At 40.3% G+C, this 19,024-nt stretch overlaps 1 protein-coding gene across 5 annotated transcripts in view; it reads right to left on the bottom strand.

Annotated features, from left to right (window-relative positions):
- LOC111873418 (vacuolar protein sorting-associated protein 18 homolog) overlaps window positions 1-19,024 on the bottom strand; it is an 82,898-nt gene that overhangs the window by 51,320 nt on the left and 12,554 nt on the right. For all 5 annotated transcript variants that reach the window (XM_023868123.2, XM_023868124.2, XM_023868121.2 and 2 more), the window contains 8 exons: window positions 16,092-16,281; window positions 13,352-13,473; window positions 12,687-12,872; window positions 11,576-11,692; window positions 7,823-7,935; window positions 3,130-3,241; window positions 1,426-1,602; window positions 390-534 (listed from right to left, as the gene is read on the bottom strand). In XM_023868123.2, coding sequence (XP_023723891.1) covers window positions 390-534; window positions 1,426-1,602; window positions 3,130-3,241; window positions 7,823-7,935; window positions 11,576-11,692; window positions 12,687-12,872; window positions 13,352-13,473; window positions 16,092-16,281 — 1,162 coding nt within the window. The remainder of the gene's footprint in view (window positions 1-389; window positions 535-1,425; window positions 1,603-3,129; window positions 3,242-7,822; window positions 7,936-11,575; window positions 11,693-12,686; window positions 12,873-13,351; window positions 13,474-16,091; window positions 16,282-19,024) is intronic.

The following is a 19,024-nucleotide window of genomic DNA, read 5'->3' as shown; positions in this document are numbered from 1 at the left end:
TCAGCACCTGTTATAAAGCAAGGTAAATTTGTGTTATCTTTTTACAGTATTCTTATAAATGTGTGCATGTATGGAAACTGATGTGAGGGAATAGTTGTGGCGAAACAAACCATCTGCTCTATGCTTGTGAGAGTGTGCGTATTTATCAGCGCCGATGACTCATTCTGCTATCTGCAGTTACAGCAGATCTCTGTGAGAAATACTGTATCCAACCCACACTACTTCCCTGGTTTCCTCGACGAGTGAACACCCTGTATAACTGAACAATAAATAGACAAATTCTTCATATTAGGTTTACAATTACACAGAAACCAGCTTTTATGGCTGGGTATTACGTGATATACTTATTCATTTATAGATGTGGGACACATTCATTCAAACATCTGTACCTTCAAGATAGTTGTTCTTATGAATATGATGGCGTATAACTCGTTCAAAATCCTTGTTCATTATGGTGAGTTTAATGAGGTTATGCTTGTCTCCATGACTTGCCATTAGGTCATACACTGTACTGCGGTTGTTCTTCACACATTCCTACAACAAACAACATATTTATATACTTCATTTGAATGTTGTGAATATCACTTTTATTTTGGTTTGCAGGAAACCAATTTTAACATCAAACAGTGCGATATATGAGGCTGCAATAATGACTGTCATAAATAGAAGGAATGTTATAGCAAAGGGAACATGATAAAAGTCAGAATTACTGCGTAGTGTGGTACAGTTTCACAGATGCTTCAAAGGAATGCACTGCCTCCATTTTCATACACTAAGCAAACAACCACATAGCAAGCAGTAATCCCTGCTTTAGGTAAGATTAATTAAATAGGAATTTCATTGTTCAGTGAAAACCTTTCTTGAACTCAATCAAGGTTTCCACTATAGGGGGCTGTGGAAAATAACATCAAAAAGCTGTACATTCTCTTATAAGACTTACTGTATGTGACTGTCATAACATTTCTTTACATATGTAATTAGGTAAACTGTTTCCATACAAGTAAATACAATTATAGAACGTCAATTTAATTTTTAAAATGACATACAAAATAAACAATAAGAGAAGCTTAGTTGTGAATCACAGAAATATGATGCAAAATGCAGCATGGTTTCACTGCATGTTCAATATGTTCAACTTACCAAACATTATTTATGGTTGTGTGGTAATGGTTTCTAACAGCAAGAAAAAACATGAATATTGAGTGTTGTTTCAACCACAATTGTACTTAGACAAGGTACAAAGCCAGGAAGTCAAAAGTTTCTTACATTACAAAGGGTTATTTATTAAATCAGTTCACTAAATGTGGGAAAAAGAGACATTGTTTATATTGGACATCGGCTGGGACCAGAAAGAAATAATCATTAAATATGAGATTTCCATAAATGACGGATATTATCTGCATTTGTAAGTTGTGCAAAACACACCGTGACCTGTGGGCGAGCAAGGAACGAGTCCAACTCCTTCTGTAGGCTCACATATTCAGCACTGTTCTCCATCCCTTCATCTCGCAATGTACCCAGCTGATTCAGGAACAATTCAATCACCCAGATAACAATCATTGTTATCTGTGTCTTGTCCTGATGTTTCAGGCCTTCCAACTTCTGCAACAGAAAGAAAAAGTTTATAGGAAACAGAATTGCACTTCAATAAATGAACAGCAGCATCAAATAAGCCACACATCACTCACTCATGGTGCTGAGCCCTCCCTGAGAAGCTGCCAGTTGTGCAGCTACTCAAGAATTTCCCAAAATTTTATGGAACTAAAAGGTTCATTACCATGTTCACAAGAGCCCTGCACTGATCCCTATCCTGAGCCAGATCAATCCAATCCATACTGTCCCATCCTACATCTCTTAAGACCCACTTTAATACTGCCCACCCACCTACACCTCTGTCTTCCCAGTTGTCTCTTTCCTTCTGGCTTTCACACCAATATCCTATATGCATTCCTCTTCTCTGCCATTTGTGCTACATAACCTGTCCATCTAATCCTCCTTCACTTGGTCATTCTAATTATACTTGGAAAAGAGCACAAGTTATGAAGCTCCTTATTATGCAGTTTTGTCCAAACTCCTATCATTTCATCTCTCTTTGATCCAAATATTCTCAACACCCTATTCTCAAACGCCCCCAATCTGTATTCCTCCCTTACTGTCAGAGCCCAAGTTTCACACCCATACTGAAACAAATGCAAAATATAGTTTTGTATATTCTAGTTTTTGTCTTTAGACAGCAGACAAGAAGAGAAAAGGTTCTGGACTGAATGGCAGGAAGCATTACCCAGATTCAATCTCCTTTTAATTTCCTCCTGAATCAGGTTTTAGTTGTTTGCAAATATATGAACTCTTCCACATTTTCAAAACATCTGTTTCCGATCTTTATGTCATGATTTTGCCCTGCAGTTCGGTGACGAGACAGCAACATATACTTAGTTTTCTCTCAGTTTACTTCTAGACCAACCTCCTGACTAGAGTCAGTTAAAGTTTGTGTGTTTTTCTTTATGGTATCCATATTGTCTCCCAGTAGATTCACATTATCAGCACAGACCAACAGCCGATGTGTCCCATTTAATTTCAGTCCCAAGCACACATAAATAATTAAATAAAATAAACACACGACAGAATGCTGCTCTTTAGTAGTACAATTCTCAATAACAGTACCCATTTTGACTACTGAAACCAGCCTCTGATCATGTGACATACTTACTGACTCTCCCTCATAAAATTATACAGCATCAGTTAGCAAAATCGCTGGTGAATCATTAATTAGGATTTTTAAAGAAGTGGTCAAGGCCTAATTGAGGTACTATCCTGGCGGCTACCTAGAGGGTCTAAGAAAAACCATAAAAAACTTAAGGCAGCACACAGAGTGTCCTGGCTGAGATTTGAACCTAGCACATACTGACCAGAAGCCTACTTGCTCAGTGCTGGGTCAGTTCCTTAATTAAGCCACTCCTATTTCCTTCCAAATCCTTTCCAGTCCACTGTTCATCTATCATCCTACTATTCAAGGCTATGAAAGTCTTGATACTGACATCATAAAATACCCCCCCCCTAAAGCAATGAAGTATGGGAGAAAGAAAAGAATGCACATGGAAAATGTGTACTGCAAGCTGGAGTACAGCTCACCTTTTTCAGGAACGTCTTCAGTGCCTCTATTTGCCACACCTGCAGGAACTTCAGGGCGATTTCCTCAAAAGATGACTGTGTCTCTGCATAATGGACAGCACTTTTTTCATACCTACATTAAAAAAAAAGAAGGCACTTACATTGTTACATCATGATGGCCATCACAGAACATGACGATGCAAATTTGGTGGAACTTCGATTCTGCATTCTTGGATTGCAGTTTTCTCCCTTTTTTCTTTTCTTGGCCCCTGGTGCAATAATCCATTAGAACAATATTAAATTTTAATGGATTATGCTTCCTCAAATTTACACTCTACTTGAATCTGCACCTTATTTTCATAAGTTTTAATAATGCAAATTCATCTGATGTTACGTTTACAACATTCTATTTTAGAAAATTCCAAGAAACGCTGTCACTGTTTCACTCATGTTCAAGGTCTATCTTATTAAAATAGGAATATTGTGACGTGTTGTGCTATGCAGGAACACCCCACTCCCCGCCAGCGGTTATGTAACGCTATCGGATCGCTGTCGTTACTAAGGTAACAGGTGAATCAACACTCCTTCGCCTACCCCGCCAGCGGTGATGTCACCAAGGGATACCGTGGTTGCTAGGCAGCAGTAAACAACTCCGGACAGCGTTGCTAGCAACACAGCGCCAGACAACAGTGGTGCCTATTACGTGGCTGTTTTCTGTGTTGTCCGGAACAGTGCTAAATAAGGAGCAGCGAAGACTATTCAAGACAGTTCCGAGTTAGTTCCGAGCAAGCCTACGAGCGAGTGTGTGATCAACAGTTCTCCATTTAGCCAGTGGAGAGTAACGAGTTAGCCAGCAACCAGTCCGTTGTATTCTGGCATTTGCAGTCTAGTATTTGTGATACTGCAGATAGCAGTAATTGTTATCTGTAAATTGTGTGATTGTAAGAGCGAGTGTGAAATAAATTTGCTATATCAAATAAGGCGTGAAGTTATTTGTCGCGTTATATATACCCAACACGTGACAATATCTTTGAATATGAAAGCTTTTGAAATTCATATGAGTGAGCTCCACCAATCACTGACACAAACATGCCTTCATCCTCACCATTTTCCTTCAGCTGCTGCAACCATTTGAGTTTCTATGAAGATGGCTGCTGACAGTATCTACATGGAGCTAGGCACTGTACAGAAACATGACAGTCCATTTGTTACCTAATTCCATTTTCACCAGAACTATGGACAGTGAAGCAGTTAGGAAAGCATTTACGATAAAAGATAAATTAGCACCAGTTGTAAGATTTGAGGCTTTCACGGCGGTGACTATGAAAAAAGCAGTCTTCTGGGATTTGGCACCGTGTATAAGTGGTGTTAACCGACGTTTCAGAGGAACGTATGCTTTTACCGTTCTCACGGTCTTGTCGCTTGCAGATTTCTTATACTTTTTCTTCTACCCTGAAGATGGAGGCGATACGTTCCTCCGAAACGTCGGTTAACACCGCTTATACATGGTGCCAAATCCCAGAAGACTGCTTTCTAGCACCAGTTGATGTGCATACTGGAGCACATGTAGAACTGGCATCACGGTTGCAATTATTGTCATCCATACTAAACACAATTGAAAGAAATTGAGAAGAAAGTGAAAGATTTTATACTCAGTTTGAACCTTACTCCATGCAAGAGATGCACCATCCATATTTCAAATGACTGGCCAAACTCATGGTGTAAAGCAACTCTCATTTCTTCGTACGGCATCACTGACACTTCCCTGATTTTACATTATCCTTTTCTTTATGCCTGTTTTAGGTGGTCTCTTTTAAAGTATAAAACTGAGGTCCCAGTTCCACCCTGAGTAGGTCTCCTGGCTGACCCCAAACCACGAGAGAATCTTAACCTTTATCGGATGGGCCATTTAATTTCCGGCAGGGGCAGCTGGACGGAGTTTATTTAAATGCCTGCCCTTCTAGGGCAATGAAATTGTAAGCATGTTTCTAAAAATGGTGTGATTTCTACATTTTTTATGATAAACAAACGAAATGAACGCTCCTTTAATGTAGAAAGAATATAGAATCAGATATTCTAATTTACGGATTTTAATATCTGTAAAAATTCTTTACACTGATTCCCAAAAAAAAAATTCCCGAAATTCATACATTTTCTGCACCATGCGTTCTAGCAGTGTAATACACTTTCNTTCCTCGCTGCCTAATGTGTTAGATAAACACAGGAGTTAATTTTCGGAATATGGTGTTGCCAGATCGGTCATTCGTTCATTCATTGCAGTCAAACCATTGTGTTTGTAACGATTTTGAAACATCGCAATATAAGTTTAGCCACCCATGACATCATGAAGCAGATATTGGGTTCAGCCAAGTCGTGAATGAGATTTTTGTATGTGTGGGCTCGAGGTTAAGATTTATGGCTTCTTATCATGGTCTAAGCACAGAGATTCACTGCTAGAGAGCCGTGTAGTTCACCATGGCCACACGACGACATTGTATGGAAGATGCTGAAATTGAGAAACAGCTGTTCAATGACACAGATTCGGACTGCTATTCAACCGATTCTGAGAGGGGGGAGGAAAGTTGGAGTTCTGATTCCGCGGACGAAGGGTGATCACCTTCGTCGGCAACTTGGGGACCGCCAGACCAGTGTGGCGGAGAGGTGTGAATAATTATTCCGGTGTAGCTGCGGGGATAAATATCACTGCAGCTCGACATCACTGGCCTGCTTCCTCTAAATTGCAACTGAAGTGTCGTGTGTGCTCTTCGCGTGGGGAGCGGTCTAGCGTTCGTACGAAGTGCGTGAGCTGCGACGTCGGACTCTGCATTTCGGAATGTTTTCGGCAGTACCATATGAAGGCCACATTACCATAGATGATGCAGGAGGGAAGGCTGTTTCCTCATGAAGATGGTGAAAATACATCACGTAAGTAGAGCAAAAATTTTATTTTAAATTTAATTTTAAAAAAAACCTTTACACGCGTGCAATGCGCGAAATCATGAGGTCGTTCAGCCATATGATGTCGGTAGATTACATTAGATCACACAGGAGGGAAGGCTGTTACCTTATAAAGGTTGTGACCAAAAATTATGTAAATAGAACAACAATTTATATTTTAAATTTAATTTTAAAAAAAACCTTACATGCGTGGAATCCGCGACATCATATGATGACGTTCGGCCAGCTGCCCTAACTTTTAACGACATCATATGATGACGTTCATCCGATAAAGGTTAAACCTCGAATAGCAAATGGCTACAAATGTAAAAAGAATCACAAAGGGTCACTACATGAACCACATAGTAACAGCCAGTGTGTTCATAATTCATTCTGGGGAGAAATGTTTTAGTTTGTCACACCATGTTACTACCTGACCTATATCACATATAATACTGTCAACAAAGCACAGGTAAACGACCAAACCTGGATGCGGGAGCAAAAGAATCAACTGGACTTAAACAAGCATCATTACTATTAAAACAACAAATCTAAATTAATGACAAGAGATATAATACTAATATGATAAGAATAAAGAAAATGGGATGAGTATGGCATGTAGCATGCAAAGAAGAGAACAGAAATGCACACAAAGTTTAGGTACAAAATCTTTATGGTATGCATCCTGTTGTATATAATTCATTAATAGAATATGATTTGCAGTCTACACAACAATAAGTTCAGAAAATAAACAGGATAGACACTGTCATGTCAACATCTGTTTTATTTTGTTGTTTATATCTTTGCTACATGTTTCAACCCTCATCTGGGTCATCCTCAGGTGTACTTGAGTACTTGCTGTCAGATTTCTGAGTTGCATCACTTTTTAAATATGAATTCATATTGTGTCTATATTGTTACATTATCCTGATAATACACATAGATGTACAACATCGAATATTACTAGTCATATTAACTAGGAACTTCAACTGTAATTTTAATTTTAATCTTTTAACTCAATGTGTTACTTCAATAGCATATTTATGTCAAGTTTTAACTATTTTAAATATCAAAGCGTATTATCAGAAAAGTGTAACAATATATACACAATATGAATTCATACTGAATAAATGATGCAATTCTGACACCAAGTTCATGTACACCTGACGATGACCCACATAAAGGCCGAAACATGTAACGAAGATATCAACAGCAAAATAAAGAAGTTGTTGACATGACAGCGTCCATCCTGTTTATTTTCTGAACTTAACATTGTGTAAACTGCCTCAAATCATATTCTTTTAGGTACAAAATCTAATGAAAGAGCAACTTGTAAGACCTAAGCATAAATAAAAGGAAAATATTAAAATGGCTTTAAATAAACAAGACGTTAGGATGTGGTTTGGATTCAGGTGGATCAGAATAGGGCTCTTGTGAGCATGGTAATGAATTTTTGGGTTCCATAAAATGCTGGGAATGTCTCAAGCAACCAAGCAAGTTGGTTTAACTCTTGGGTCTTTACAACACACAGATGTGGGCACTGCCATCAATGATTTGGAGGTATACGCTGCCTCCATCTTCAGTACAGACCATGATGTGCCTCTTAAACATGCATAATGGTGCACACATCCATGTAGCATGAAGGCTGAATATCTGAACCACCGTGAAAGCGTGCGATCAGAAACTATCAGCTTCTTAAGAAGGACTCAGCTCCAAGGAGTCAGTTAATTAAGAAATGCAACACAGTTTTACAGAGACAAATGTGCCTGTTACGCACTGTTTGTTGTTGAAGTACATCTCCGCCTGTTTGACAAGAACCTGGTCAATGTGTGCAGGATTGTCCTTGCAGTACTGTTTGGCCAGCTCAAACTCACCCTTCTCCACATACACCTGCAAACAATCATGCTTCATCATGTGACCACTGCTTGATTGATGATGATTGATGATGCAAATGATTTAGCTTAACTAAAAGGTAAAATAGACCACATCCTTCAGTAAAAGCCATGACATGAAGACATATGGGGGTGTGGAGGCATGGCAACATACATTCTTAACATTAACACTAGATAGAGGTGAATGGTCAGCTTTGTGCCCTAGCCACTTTACCCCTAGTGAAAAGAGTCACTGGTATCCACTGTATACGAGACTTGGTGGGTCCCACAGCCAATCTGGACACTGTGAAGAAAAGAAAAGTCTTTTGCTCCTGCTGGGGATTCAACCCTGATTCCTGAGACATCCAGTCTGCAGCCTGTCTCTATGCTGATTGGGCTTAATTTAATTAATTCTAATTTCTTTGGGTGGGGTGAGACTCTGTCCATTTGGTAAGCCAGCCACTGTTTGGTAAATTGGACCAGGCCTGGATGACAGATGATGATGATGAGCAAGGAGCATTAGGTGGAAAGTAAATTGGCAGGGAAAACCGAAGGACTTGGAGAAAATCTGCCCCACTGTCAATTTGTCCACCACAAATCCCATATGGCCTGGCCTGGGGTCCAACCCAGGCCACCACAGTGGGAAACCGGCAACTAACCACCTGAGCTATGACATGACCAGACACAGGATTCAGACCGATAATAGAATTTACTGGATGCTTGTTAGCCTTAACTACGGGCAATTACCACACTTATATTATTTTTCATGATCTACAAATGACAGCAGTGCTTCCAGAGTTGTCTTCTCCTGCTCATTGCTTTGATACAAACATTAACAGTTGTTTCTGTAGATTCTAAAGGGCTCTGATGATGGTGGATGACTCATAGAATTACTGGGTATTTTGACTTTTTTCATTGTCTGGAATCTAGGTGATAGAAGACACAACATTTCGGAAACTGGATCTGTTTCTGTCTTCAGGTGAGGAAGGAAGACACCTACTCAGTTGGGCCCCTTACAAAGACCTAGTCTCAATCTCTTTCTAGGGGCCCAACAGAGTAGGTGTCTTCCTTCCTCACCTGAAGATGGAAACAGATCCAGTTTCCAAAATGTCATGTTTTCTATTAGCTAGAATTCCGGATGATGGAAAATTACCAAAACCCATTAATTCTGTGTGCAATTGTTTCTGTACTCAAACGCTTCACACCTGTCATTGCTCTGTTCCAGGTCTCATCTGACTTCTCACACAGCTTAGATACAAACCAATTTCTGTGTATTAACGGCCATGAAGCATATTTTACAAACCTGTTCTGTAGCAATTGAAGCTTCTGTGATGCTTCTTTGATTTCAATATTCTGGCTTTTAGGTTTCACAGGAAATGCACTGTATCTCCATTACAGAGACCAACCAGTTAATGCTATTTAGGGAAGAAACTGGTTTATTGTCAGAATCACACAGAACACAGAACACATAAATACTGCCATGTTTATGAGTGTGACTATAGACAGGGTTTGGATTGGTATTGGATTTACTGAACACTTACAAAATGTAAATATATGTAACTACGACAATCTCACTGAGTTACACACTCCAAAGATCACTGTAACCAAAGCACACATAAAATCTTCTCATTTTGCAATGTCTTCACCAGTCACTGCCTGGTGAAGGATCCCAATGATGTCCTCTACTTCCTTGCTCACATTCTTACTGGCTGGTGACTGTCTCGGAACTGACTCATCGCTCAAACTATCAACCCTCGACTAAATGTCCTCCTTATAACACCTCGGCACAGACCGCACAGAAAACAGTCCCTCCGTTGCTGTTTCCAATCGCTGCCACACAAACATGCTTGTTTGTGAAGATGTTACTCAGTAATGGTTGTTGTATATTTGCTTATCTCACAGTTGTTGCTCAGAAAATGGGTCTGCATGCCACTGTGCAGGCAAATGAATAATTCTTTAATATTAAAGGAGGTGGTATGTATAGCTACCACTGAGCTCTAAGGGTTAATGCTGTTTAAACATAAAATTCATGCTCCACTGGTGTCAGACTTACTTCTTATGACCAAAGGTTCGGATAAGACATTACTTATGTTTTCCTCTATATTTAACCACAGCTGTTTGCAGTATTCATGAAATGAACAGGGGCATGCAGTAGTGTAGTTGGTTGAGGCACTATGTTACAAGCCGAAAGGTTGTGGGTTCAAATCCTGATGAGGTCACTGGATTTTTTTCAATTGACCTAATCCTTCTGATCGCACTATGGCTCCGGGGTCGACTCAGCTTCTAACAGAAATGAATACCAGGAATATTCTTGGTGGTAAAGGCAGCTGGCATGTAGGGCTGACAACCTCACCGCCATCTGTGAGCTGATGGTCTAGAAAATGTGGGAACCTCAACATCTCACAACCCTATGGGCCTTCCCGGCCTATTACAGGGCTAGCTTTACTTCCTTTTTACTTTTTTTTTTACATGAAATGAACTTAAATGCAATAAATAAAAATGGATCATATTCAACTGGCTCAGAATAGGGTCCAAGAATGAGCTTTTGTCAGTTTGGCAATGAATCTTGAGGTTGATAAAAGCAGCAAATTTCTTGATGAGCTCAGTTAACTTCTGTAATGAGCTTCACAACTGCACTTTCCATTGAATCAAGAAGTTGGCTGGAAGTCAACTAGCCATGACGGTGACTATCAACAGAATTATCCACTGGGATGTGACGCCATGTAGTCTGGCTGACGTTTACTGATATTTCAGGGGAACGTACAACCTCCATCTTCACGGCCAAAGTGTAAGTCAAGCAATAAACTTCTGCTTGGCTGGTTACTTGCTTGGATTCCTCTTTTACTACAAGAAATGGAAGCAACATATTCATCCCTAATGTTGGTGCACTTTTACGAGACTAAATGGCATCATCTCCCAGAAAATAGTATTCTTCAAGAAGTTTTTTAATGCTAGTGGGGTGGGACTAAGTCCTTTGTACTGTGGCCAATTCTGGCCTATTGTACCAGCACCAGATGATAGGTGAAGGTGATTGTGGAGCAATTGGTGGAATGAAGATTGGCAGGGGAAACCGAAGTACTGGGAGAAAACCTGCCCCAGCACCACTTTTTTTCCCCCCTTGGCACTACAGCCCCAGTGGGCCTAGGCCTACCTCCATGAACTCCGTTCACTTCGGTTTTTCTCGATCTTACACATTCGGTAGGACTCCTTGGGTGAGTGATCAGCTCATCGTAAGGCCTCTACCTGTAGACAAACACAGAAAAACGCACACAAACATCCATGCCCTGAGTGGGATTCGAACTCACGATCGCGGCTTCCAAACGAGCGAAGACAGTGCATGCCTTAGACCGCTCGGCTACTGTGACCGGCCCAGAACCACTTTGTCCACCATAAATCCCACTTGACCAGACCCGGGATCGAACCCGGGCCGCTGCGGTGGGAAGCCAGCAACTAACTGCTTGAGCTATGGCGCAGCCCTTTCTTCAAGAAGTTACTCATGTATGACATGAGCAAGGTCAGCATCAGGTTTCCAGATCTACGGTTTAACTTCTTTTCAAAATGTCAAGGAACCCCTTACATTGCTCATTTTACGATCTCCGATTCATAACTGTTCTTCCGTACAGTTTGTCTTAGTCTGTCTTGTTACAGACAACACATACCTGCCAGACATTTCTCTCTTCACGGCAAACTTTATATCGAAACACTACTTTCTCAGTGAACACCCAGATGATACCCTTGACTGGATCCTGTGTGATGTTCACTAGCTTCCCAAATGACTGTAAACACAAGAATTCAACATGATCATTTATTACATACCAAATCAAAACACAAATTTTTGTGACTCATTTTAAGAATCTGTTTGTATCTCAGATTATATAGCGATCAATGGTAGGACCCCTACTAGGTAATTAATAAGAAGGGATTCGGAAGAAAGTGGTTGTAACCTAACTGATATGCTATCCCAGTACCTGCATGAAGGAACTGAGGAAAATCATGAAAACTCAGCCAGAATGCAGTATTATTATACAAGTGCCGACACAACAAGTTTTTAACAAATAAACGAATATTACTGTATCAATATTTGTTTATTATGTAAATTTGCTACATGTTTTGATCCCATAACTAGATCATCAGGCAATGTTCATGAAATATACTACTAGAATTCTATTTCTAATGTGGACATAAAATAGTAGTCATAAATATGAATTTCATTTTTATTCTTGTGTTTCATTACACTTGAATATTAATCCTTAAATGTAAAACGTTTTAACTCAAAAGTTAAAAGTTAAAACTGAATTAAAATTGTTTTTTTATACTCTATGATGTATTATACAGTAGAGGGGTTTTCTGGGAGTCTGTGTTGTTTTTTATAGCGCAGTCAGTATAGTGACTAACTAGGGGCTGGACGACCAAGGGTTTGCAACCTGAGCCCAAGTAGGGTTAAGAAATTTCTCTTCTCCATGTCATCCAAACTGGCTCTATCCAATGGTATCTGGAGGCTCTTTCCCTGCGGCTAAAGAAGCTTAGGCATGAAGTTGACCACTCACCTCCATCTAGTGCCAAGGTCAAGAAGACATTGATCTGTACGTTCGCTCCCCCATATACCTTCATGGCATAGTAACTTCAGTTTACACTGTTTATACTGTAATTCACTGCATTATGACACGGTTAGGACAAAATAAAAAATGGGCACCTTCAGTACACAAGACCAGGAAGTTATGACTACCTGCCTCAATGTATGTTTTGTAAATACTGACAGACTGAACTGACCTCATTGTAGACATCCTCAAACACAAGTTCATGATTCAGGAGTGAAATGCCCTTCACATGATCAGCATACAGCAGGAGGGCATGGAACTCAGTGATGACAAATGCAAGAGGTGCTCCTGAGTTTGGTGGAATGTACTGCAGTAACTGGCTGTTGGTCATAACGGAGTCACGGCCACTCATATCCAACTGCAAGAGAGAACACATTTTGTGAATCTTAACCCTCAGAAGACTGGGGAGAGTGGGGGGGGGNGCACACACACACACACACACACACACACACACACACACACACACACAGAAAGGATACACCGACTGACCGCAGCATGGCATGAGTGTTTTCAGTTTCCTTCCAGATCCTTCCCAAACCATAATTCATAAATCATCTACCATCTGGCATTGTCACTGAAAGCATCATAAAATAACCAACCCTCATCTCTGAAAGAAACACCATGTATGAACTTCATATCTTTGAAACTGCACTCTATACAAGGGCAAAACCTTAAATCAAGGAATATTAAATTGGGAACCCCCTGTACCATGTACATACTGCCATATAATAATATATTTCAGATAACAGTGCTACCACTCTCTGGGGTAAACAAAGAACACTGATTAGTTTCTGAACAATGTATGACATGCTACCAGATGAACTTCAACAAACTCACCTGTCCATAGAAAATTCCTGGTTCTGTTAGCCAAGCAAAGGTTTTAGGTAGTCCTTTGGGATTTGGATAATAGAACTGCAGTCTGGAATACTTGAGAGAACTTGGAATATCTTGAAAGCTCTCTGGAACAAGCAGAACATACATACCACATGTTAATATGCAACATAGTCACCAGGCAGTGAGCTGGCTTACAAGAAATGTCTGATACAATCGTTATCTGCTCCTTGTATGTCACGTCATATGGCATAACATATTGAAACCTTTCAAGAATGAATTTCATCTAAATGGTATTAAAAATCAGTTATCTTTTCAACTATGATGATTCATGACTAGAAGAGAATACAGGCAGCTGAGAGATTTTTAGGATCTGCAAAGGGTTGCAATAAAATATAAGAAATAAAGACCAAATGAGAGAACTATGAATTCTCTCACAGACCCAAAACACAAAAGAAAACAGATGGAAATGAATACAACCCACACTCCAAAACAAGCCATGACTTACAAAGTATGTAGTAAGAGAGACGTGGCAAGACGAAAGAAGAGATGGACAGTCATAAATGTAGCTGAAACAGGCTAATGCTCAACCTTTGAAGTTAAAGAGGAGTTCCTTCCTCACAGAAAACACAATGCATATCCATTACAAAGACCAAGTGACTGATAAATAAATAAATAAATCAAATATAAGGCAGGATAACTTCTGACCAGAAATTGCACAAGGCCCAATGGTATTTCTCCTATTTCTCTGTGACAGATCTCTCAAGTGATCCCTTTCACAAGAACATTTTTCTGTTAACTCCTATACTGTTTCAGAAAAATGTATTCATGTATCTGTATATAAGATATTTGATTTAAAGAGATGCAGACAAGACAGTCAGCCCCACAGTAAAGTACTGTGTTTCATTTGAAGCATGAGACTGCTAGCTGGCTAATTTTAGAAGGAGAATCCAGAGCAGATCAGGGTCAGCCATAGTGCTGGGCCCCATATAACGAACCCTCTGACCTTATACAGATACACTCCCTCATCCTAGAATAATAAACACTACAGACACATGAAACTGAACATCATCCATCTGCTGCTAGTCGTTACTTGCTCTATTAACACATCTTCACCGAACACATCAGCATAGCAAGTCTTCTATTCCGGAGGTGCTCAGTTTGAATCTCAGCCAAAATGCAAGGTATCTGCAATGAGGCTTTTCATGACTTTCCCCAGTTGCTCCAGGCAAATGTTGGGACAGTACCTCAATTAAGCCACAGCACTTCCTTTCAAATCCTTTCCAATTCACCATTCATTAGTCATGCTATCATCTAACACTAAACAATCACGCATTCACCTGTGTCTTTAATGCAACTTAAAAATGTTCATAATCTCTCTTTAATTTAAAATAACATTAAAACCTCAACAATTGCTACATGTTTTAGCCTTACTTGGCAACCTTCAGGCAACTGTTTACTTTTTGAACCTGTCACAGTGCACTAGAACTGAAGTCAGTATATTTCCATGTTACTGTATTATCATTCTTCACACTAAAATATTGTAACATGTTATTTTCACAACCACAAATACTTGGAAACTGTTGAGTTCCCACAGCGAGAAATGAATAACAACAGACCATCATGTAGGAAAACCCTAGCATCGAATTGCCGTTGAATAACAATAGATGACATGAAACACGTTACCGGGGTATTCTATAAGGAGTGTTCCCAAAGCACTGGATTGCTGAACACGTGACACTGAACCTTGGCGAGGGGTGTCCTCTATGGAGTACACGTGCAGCCTAGGAAAAGGGTCCAGCCTCGAATGAAAGTTGAGTATTGGGCCAGAAGTCATTCTTAAGAGAGTCGCTGACAAAGGCAGTCTTGTATTCGCTGAGATATAGTGGAAGCAGTGATTGTGATACTGCAAGTGACAATAATTGTAAAGTGTGTGAGTGTAGAAGCGAAGTACAATAAATATTCACTACATCCTTGATGGTGTGAAGTTATTTGTCGCGTAACATACCCAACACGTGACAATATGTTTGTTCGAGAACAAAACTCTCTCTCCATTCTTTGCTATTTTCCTTCTGTGGTGTCAATGGTTGTGCCCCCCTTCATATGTATTGTGACATGTAAATCAATCCATTATAAGCAATGCCCACAACACACACACACAGTCCAACATGCAACAATGGAACAACAAGGTAATGCAACCAGTATCTAGGCAACAGCTCAGTAAACACACTTCCACACATGTATAATGACGTCCCCCCCCCCAAAAAAAACAGTGCTTAGCTATCACATGATATGATTGTTTTAATTACTTTGCATTTTTTCTTGTGGTCAAACTAGTTTGAGGGGGAGGTACTCAAGCAGTATGATCAATAATGAGCTTGCAATTAGATGTCTCATTCATGTAGGGAGCATCAAAACATACAACTGAATCAAAGATGATGAAGTGGTATACTTGTTGGGTTTGTTTGAGCAAACAGAGCACCACTTTCACACAGACAGCATGACAATCTCATAAGTCTGCTTTTTTCCTTAAGGAACACATGGTAAACACAAAGAGCACAATTACGCATGTTTATCCTCATTCCATGACAATATCACCTCCACAGACCATATGAATATCTTTAAATCAACTGTCAATATTATTTTCTGGGACAGAATGCTGTGTAGTCCAGCAGAAGTTCATCATATCCCAGAAGTTAGTAATAACTGCTGTGAGAACCTCACATCCAACAAACTCATCTGTTACCTGGAACGGTGAGGTAACTATTGAAGATCTGCTGTAAGAGCGGTTTCTCATCTGAGTTAGTCACGTAGCCAATGAACTGGTACAGCCGGTTTGGGGTTGTTACGAGGACAAAGTATTTCTCTGAATCAGGCACCCGGTGGAACTCCAGCCCTGTGATCGGTGTGTTGTCACCTTTACCAATGTCAAACACCTGTAATGCAGTGTAATAGCACATTGTAATCAGGTATCTGTATTTCATAGCGTCAAATAATATATGGTGTGCAAATATTATGGTTCTGTTCATTATCCAATGTCCTGGCTTCATCTAAAAACACCGTCCTGTTTATAGAATGCGTTCAATGATCAAGGAAACCTGGCAACAGAGCGGAGTGGGCATAACAATTCTCACAGATTGCTGCTGTAAGTGCTGATAGCAGAATGAGTCATTTGCACTGATAAACGTGCACTGTCAGGTGGTCTGATCTTGTCGCCGCAGTAAGTCACATTAATAGTCTGTGTTAGAGGTGTCAATAGGCAGTTGACATTTATACTGAAATGAAGTTCACTACTGAACAGTGTGTGTTTACTGTCGAAACTTTTGCAAGGAACAACTTACAGAAAATGTATCCGTAAGTTTTGTTGTAAATATCCTAACTTGCCAGTTCCCACAAAATTGTGTGTATCCAAGCTTGTGAAAAAGTGGCGGGCCATAGGTTCAGTGTGAGACATAAAGAAGCAATTGAAGAGGATTGAGGTGACTGAAGAAAATGTCCAGGATATTGAGGCAGGACTACTGATGAGCCCTGAAAATCGTTAAAATGCTTAGCACAGGAAACCTTTCTCTGCTAGGATCAGCTTTCACAGGCACAAAATTAATCAGATTTTGCCTGTACAAAATAACAGTTGTGCATGAGCTGAAACAACCAGATTATGTAGCAAGAATTCGTTTTTGCATCTGGCTGCTGCAAAATGTGCATGTTGGAATCGTGGATCCACAGCTTCTGTTCATGACAGATGAATCGCGGTTTCACGTTAGTGGCCATGTCAATGCACAAAATGGAAGAATATGGAGCAATGAAAATCCTCACACTATACAAGTGCCATTACATAGTGAAAATGTTGAGTTTTCGTGTGCTCTAAGTCCATAGCGAATCATTCGCCCCTTATTTTTTCACAAAACCATGAACTCTGATCACTATGTTAATGATACACTGAATCCATTCTTCAATCAGCTGAATGCTGAAGAAAGACAATATGGGTATTTTCAGCAAGACAGCGCTACAGCACGTACAGCTATTGCAACCATGATCGCAATATGGGAAGCATTTGAAGACAGAATAATCAGCAGGGGACTTGGCCCCCAAGATCCCCAGATTTCAGTTTTTGCAATTTTTATCTTTGGGGAAACCTAAAAATCCTACAAGAATAATCCTTGCTCCACTGAAGCTCTGCAGAATGAAATAACACCCATAATTGGTTCAATTACTGAGGACCAACTTCAGAAAGTGTGGCATAATTTATTTATGGGATGCGAGACATGTTTGCAAGAAGAATGGGGTCACTTCCAGCACCTGCTATAAAGCATGGTAAGTTTGTGTTATCTCTTTACAGTATTCTTATAAATATGTGCATGCACAGAAACTGATGTGAGGGAATCAGCGACACAACTGCACTCTCGCTAGCAGGGAAGGGCACAGTAGTTGCAGAGAAACATTCCATCCACTCTAAGCTATCGAGAGTGAGCGCGTTTATCAGCGCTAATGACTCATTCCACTATTGGCAGTTAGAGCAGCAATCTGTGAGGAATGCTGTGTCTGATCCATGTTGCTGCCAGGTTTCCTTGATCACTGAACATCCTGTATATGCTCCATGTGACTCAGAAGCCGAAATAAAATACATAAAGAAAGATGTTTACTGATCAATTAAAAACAGCACTGGTGCACAAAACCCAAAAAGTAAATAATTTCCTCACTCTGTAGCCCAGCCAAGTGCTGGGTCAGAGAAGAAGCCCCCAACTTAAAGGTCAAGGATGTGATAATGTGCTGCTTGGTCAGGGCTGCTGCGCACGGCAAGGGCTGTGATAGATGAGTATGGAACAATGGTGGACTGATGATCAGCAGGGGAAAACCTACTCCAGTACCACTTTGTCCACCATGAATCTCATATGAAGCTGCCTCAAGCCAGACAGAAGGTTCCTTAGTAAGATGCCAGTGTAGCGGCCTCCGTAGTCTTGGGGTAACGTTCCCACCTCATGACTCAAGGTACATGGGTTCAAACCCGGCGGAGGTCGTGGAATTTTTAAGGGCAGAAAAATTCAGGGAACAAGTCTTCTGGGAGGGACTTTAAGCCGTGGGTCCCGTGTCACAGATTACGGCACATAAAAGAACCTCATGTCTCTAGGAGACCTCTGAGCTAAATTAGGCAAGTTTCCTGCCCAAGTAGTTTCCAGTGCCTCTGGTAGATGGGGGAAGCATCAAGGTACCGAGGGCCGACCTCGTTGGCTCAACGGGGCTGATAGCACGCACCAGTACTGGCAGGGTATGGGGACTGGTAGAATATCAAAGGGGGACGTACAATAGAACAACAATTGGTCACAGTGCATGGGGAAACCCACCCCCTCCAATAATAATAATAAGATGCCAGTGTCCTGTCATGTGCAATGGCAACCATGCAGAATCCACATTCCAGTGCACAAGTGACACACAAGTGACAAGTGTGCAGCATACCACATATGAGGGGGTACCCAAAAGAAACCAAACTTATTTTTTTTAACTTATTTATTCAAATTTTAAGCACAAACCTTCAATCCCCTTCAAAGTACTCTCCACTTACACTAATACACTTGTCTAGTCTTTTATTCCATTTTTCAAAACATTGTCTAAATTCATCTTTTGAGATGCTTGACAGCGCCTCCGTCGTTTTTTCCTTCACCTCAGCAACATCAGCAAAACGCT

This window comes from Cryptotermes secundus, unplaced genomic scaffold, assembly GCF_002891405.2.
Source record: "Cryptotermes secundus unplaced genomic scaffold, Csec_1.0 scaffold276, whole genome shotgun sequence".
NCBI classification, from domain to species: Eukaryota; Metazoa; Arthropoda; class Insecta; order Blattodea; family Kalotermitidae; genus Cryptotermes; species Cryptotermes secundus.
This window is presented reverse-complemented; position numbering and strand designations above follow the sequence as displayed.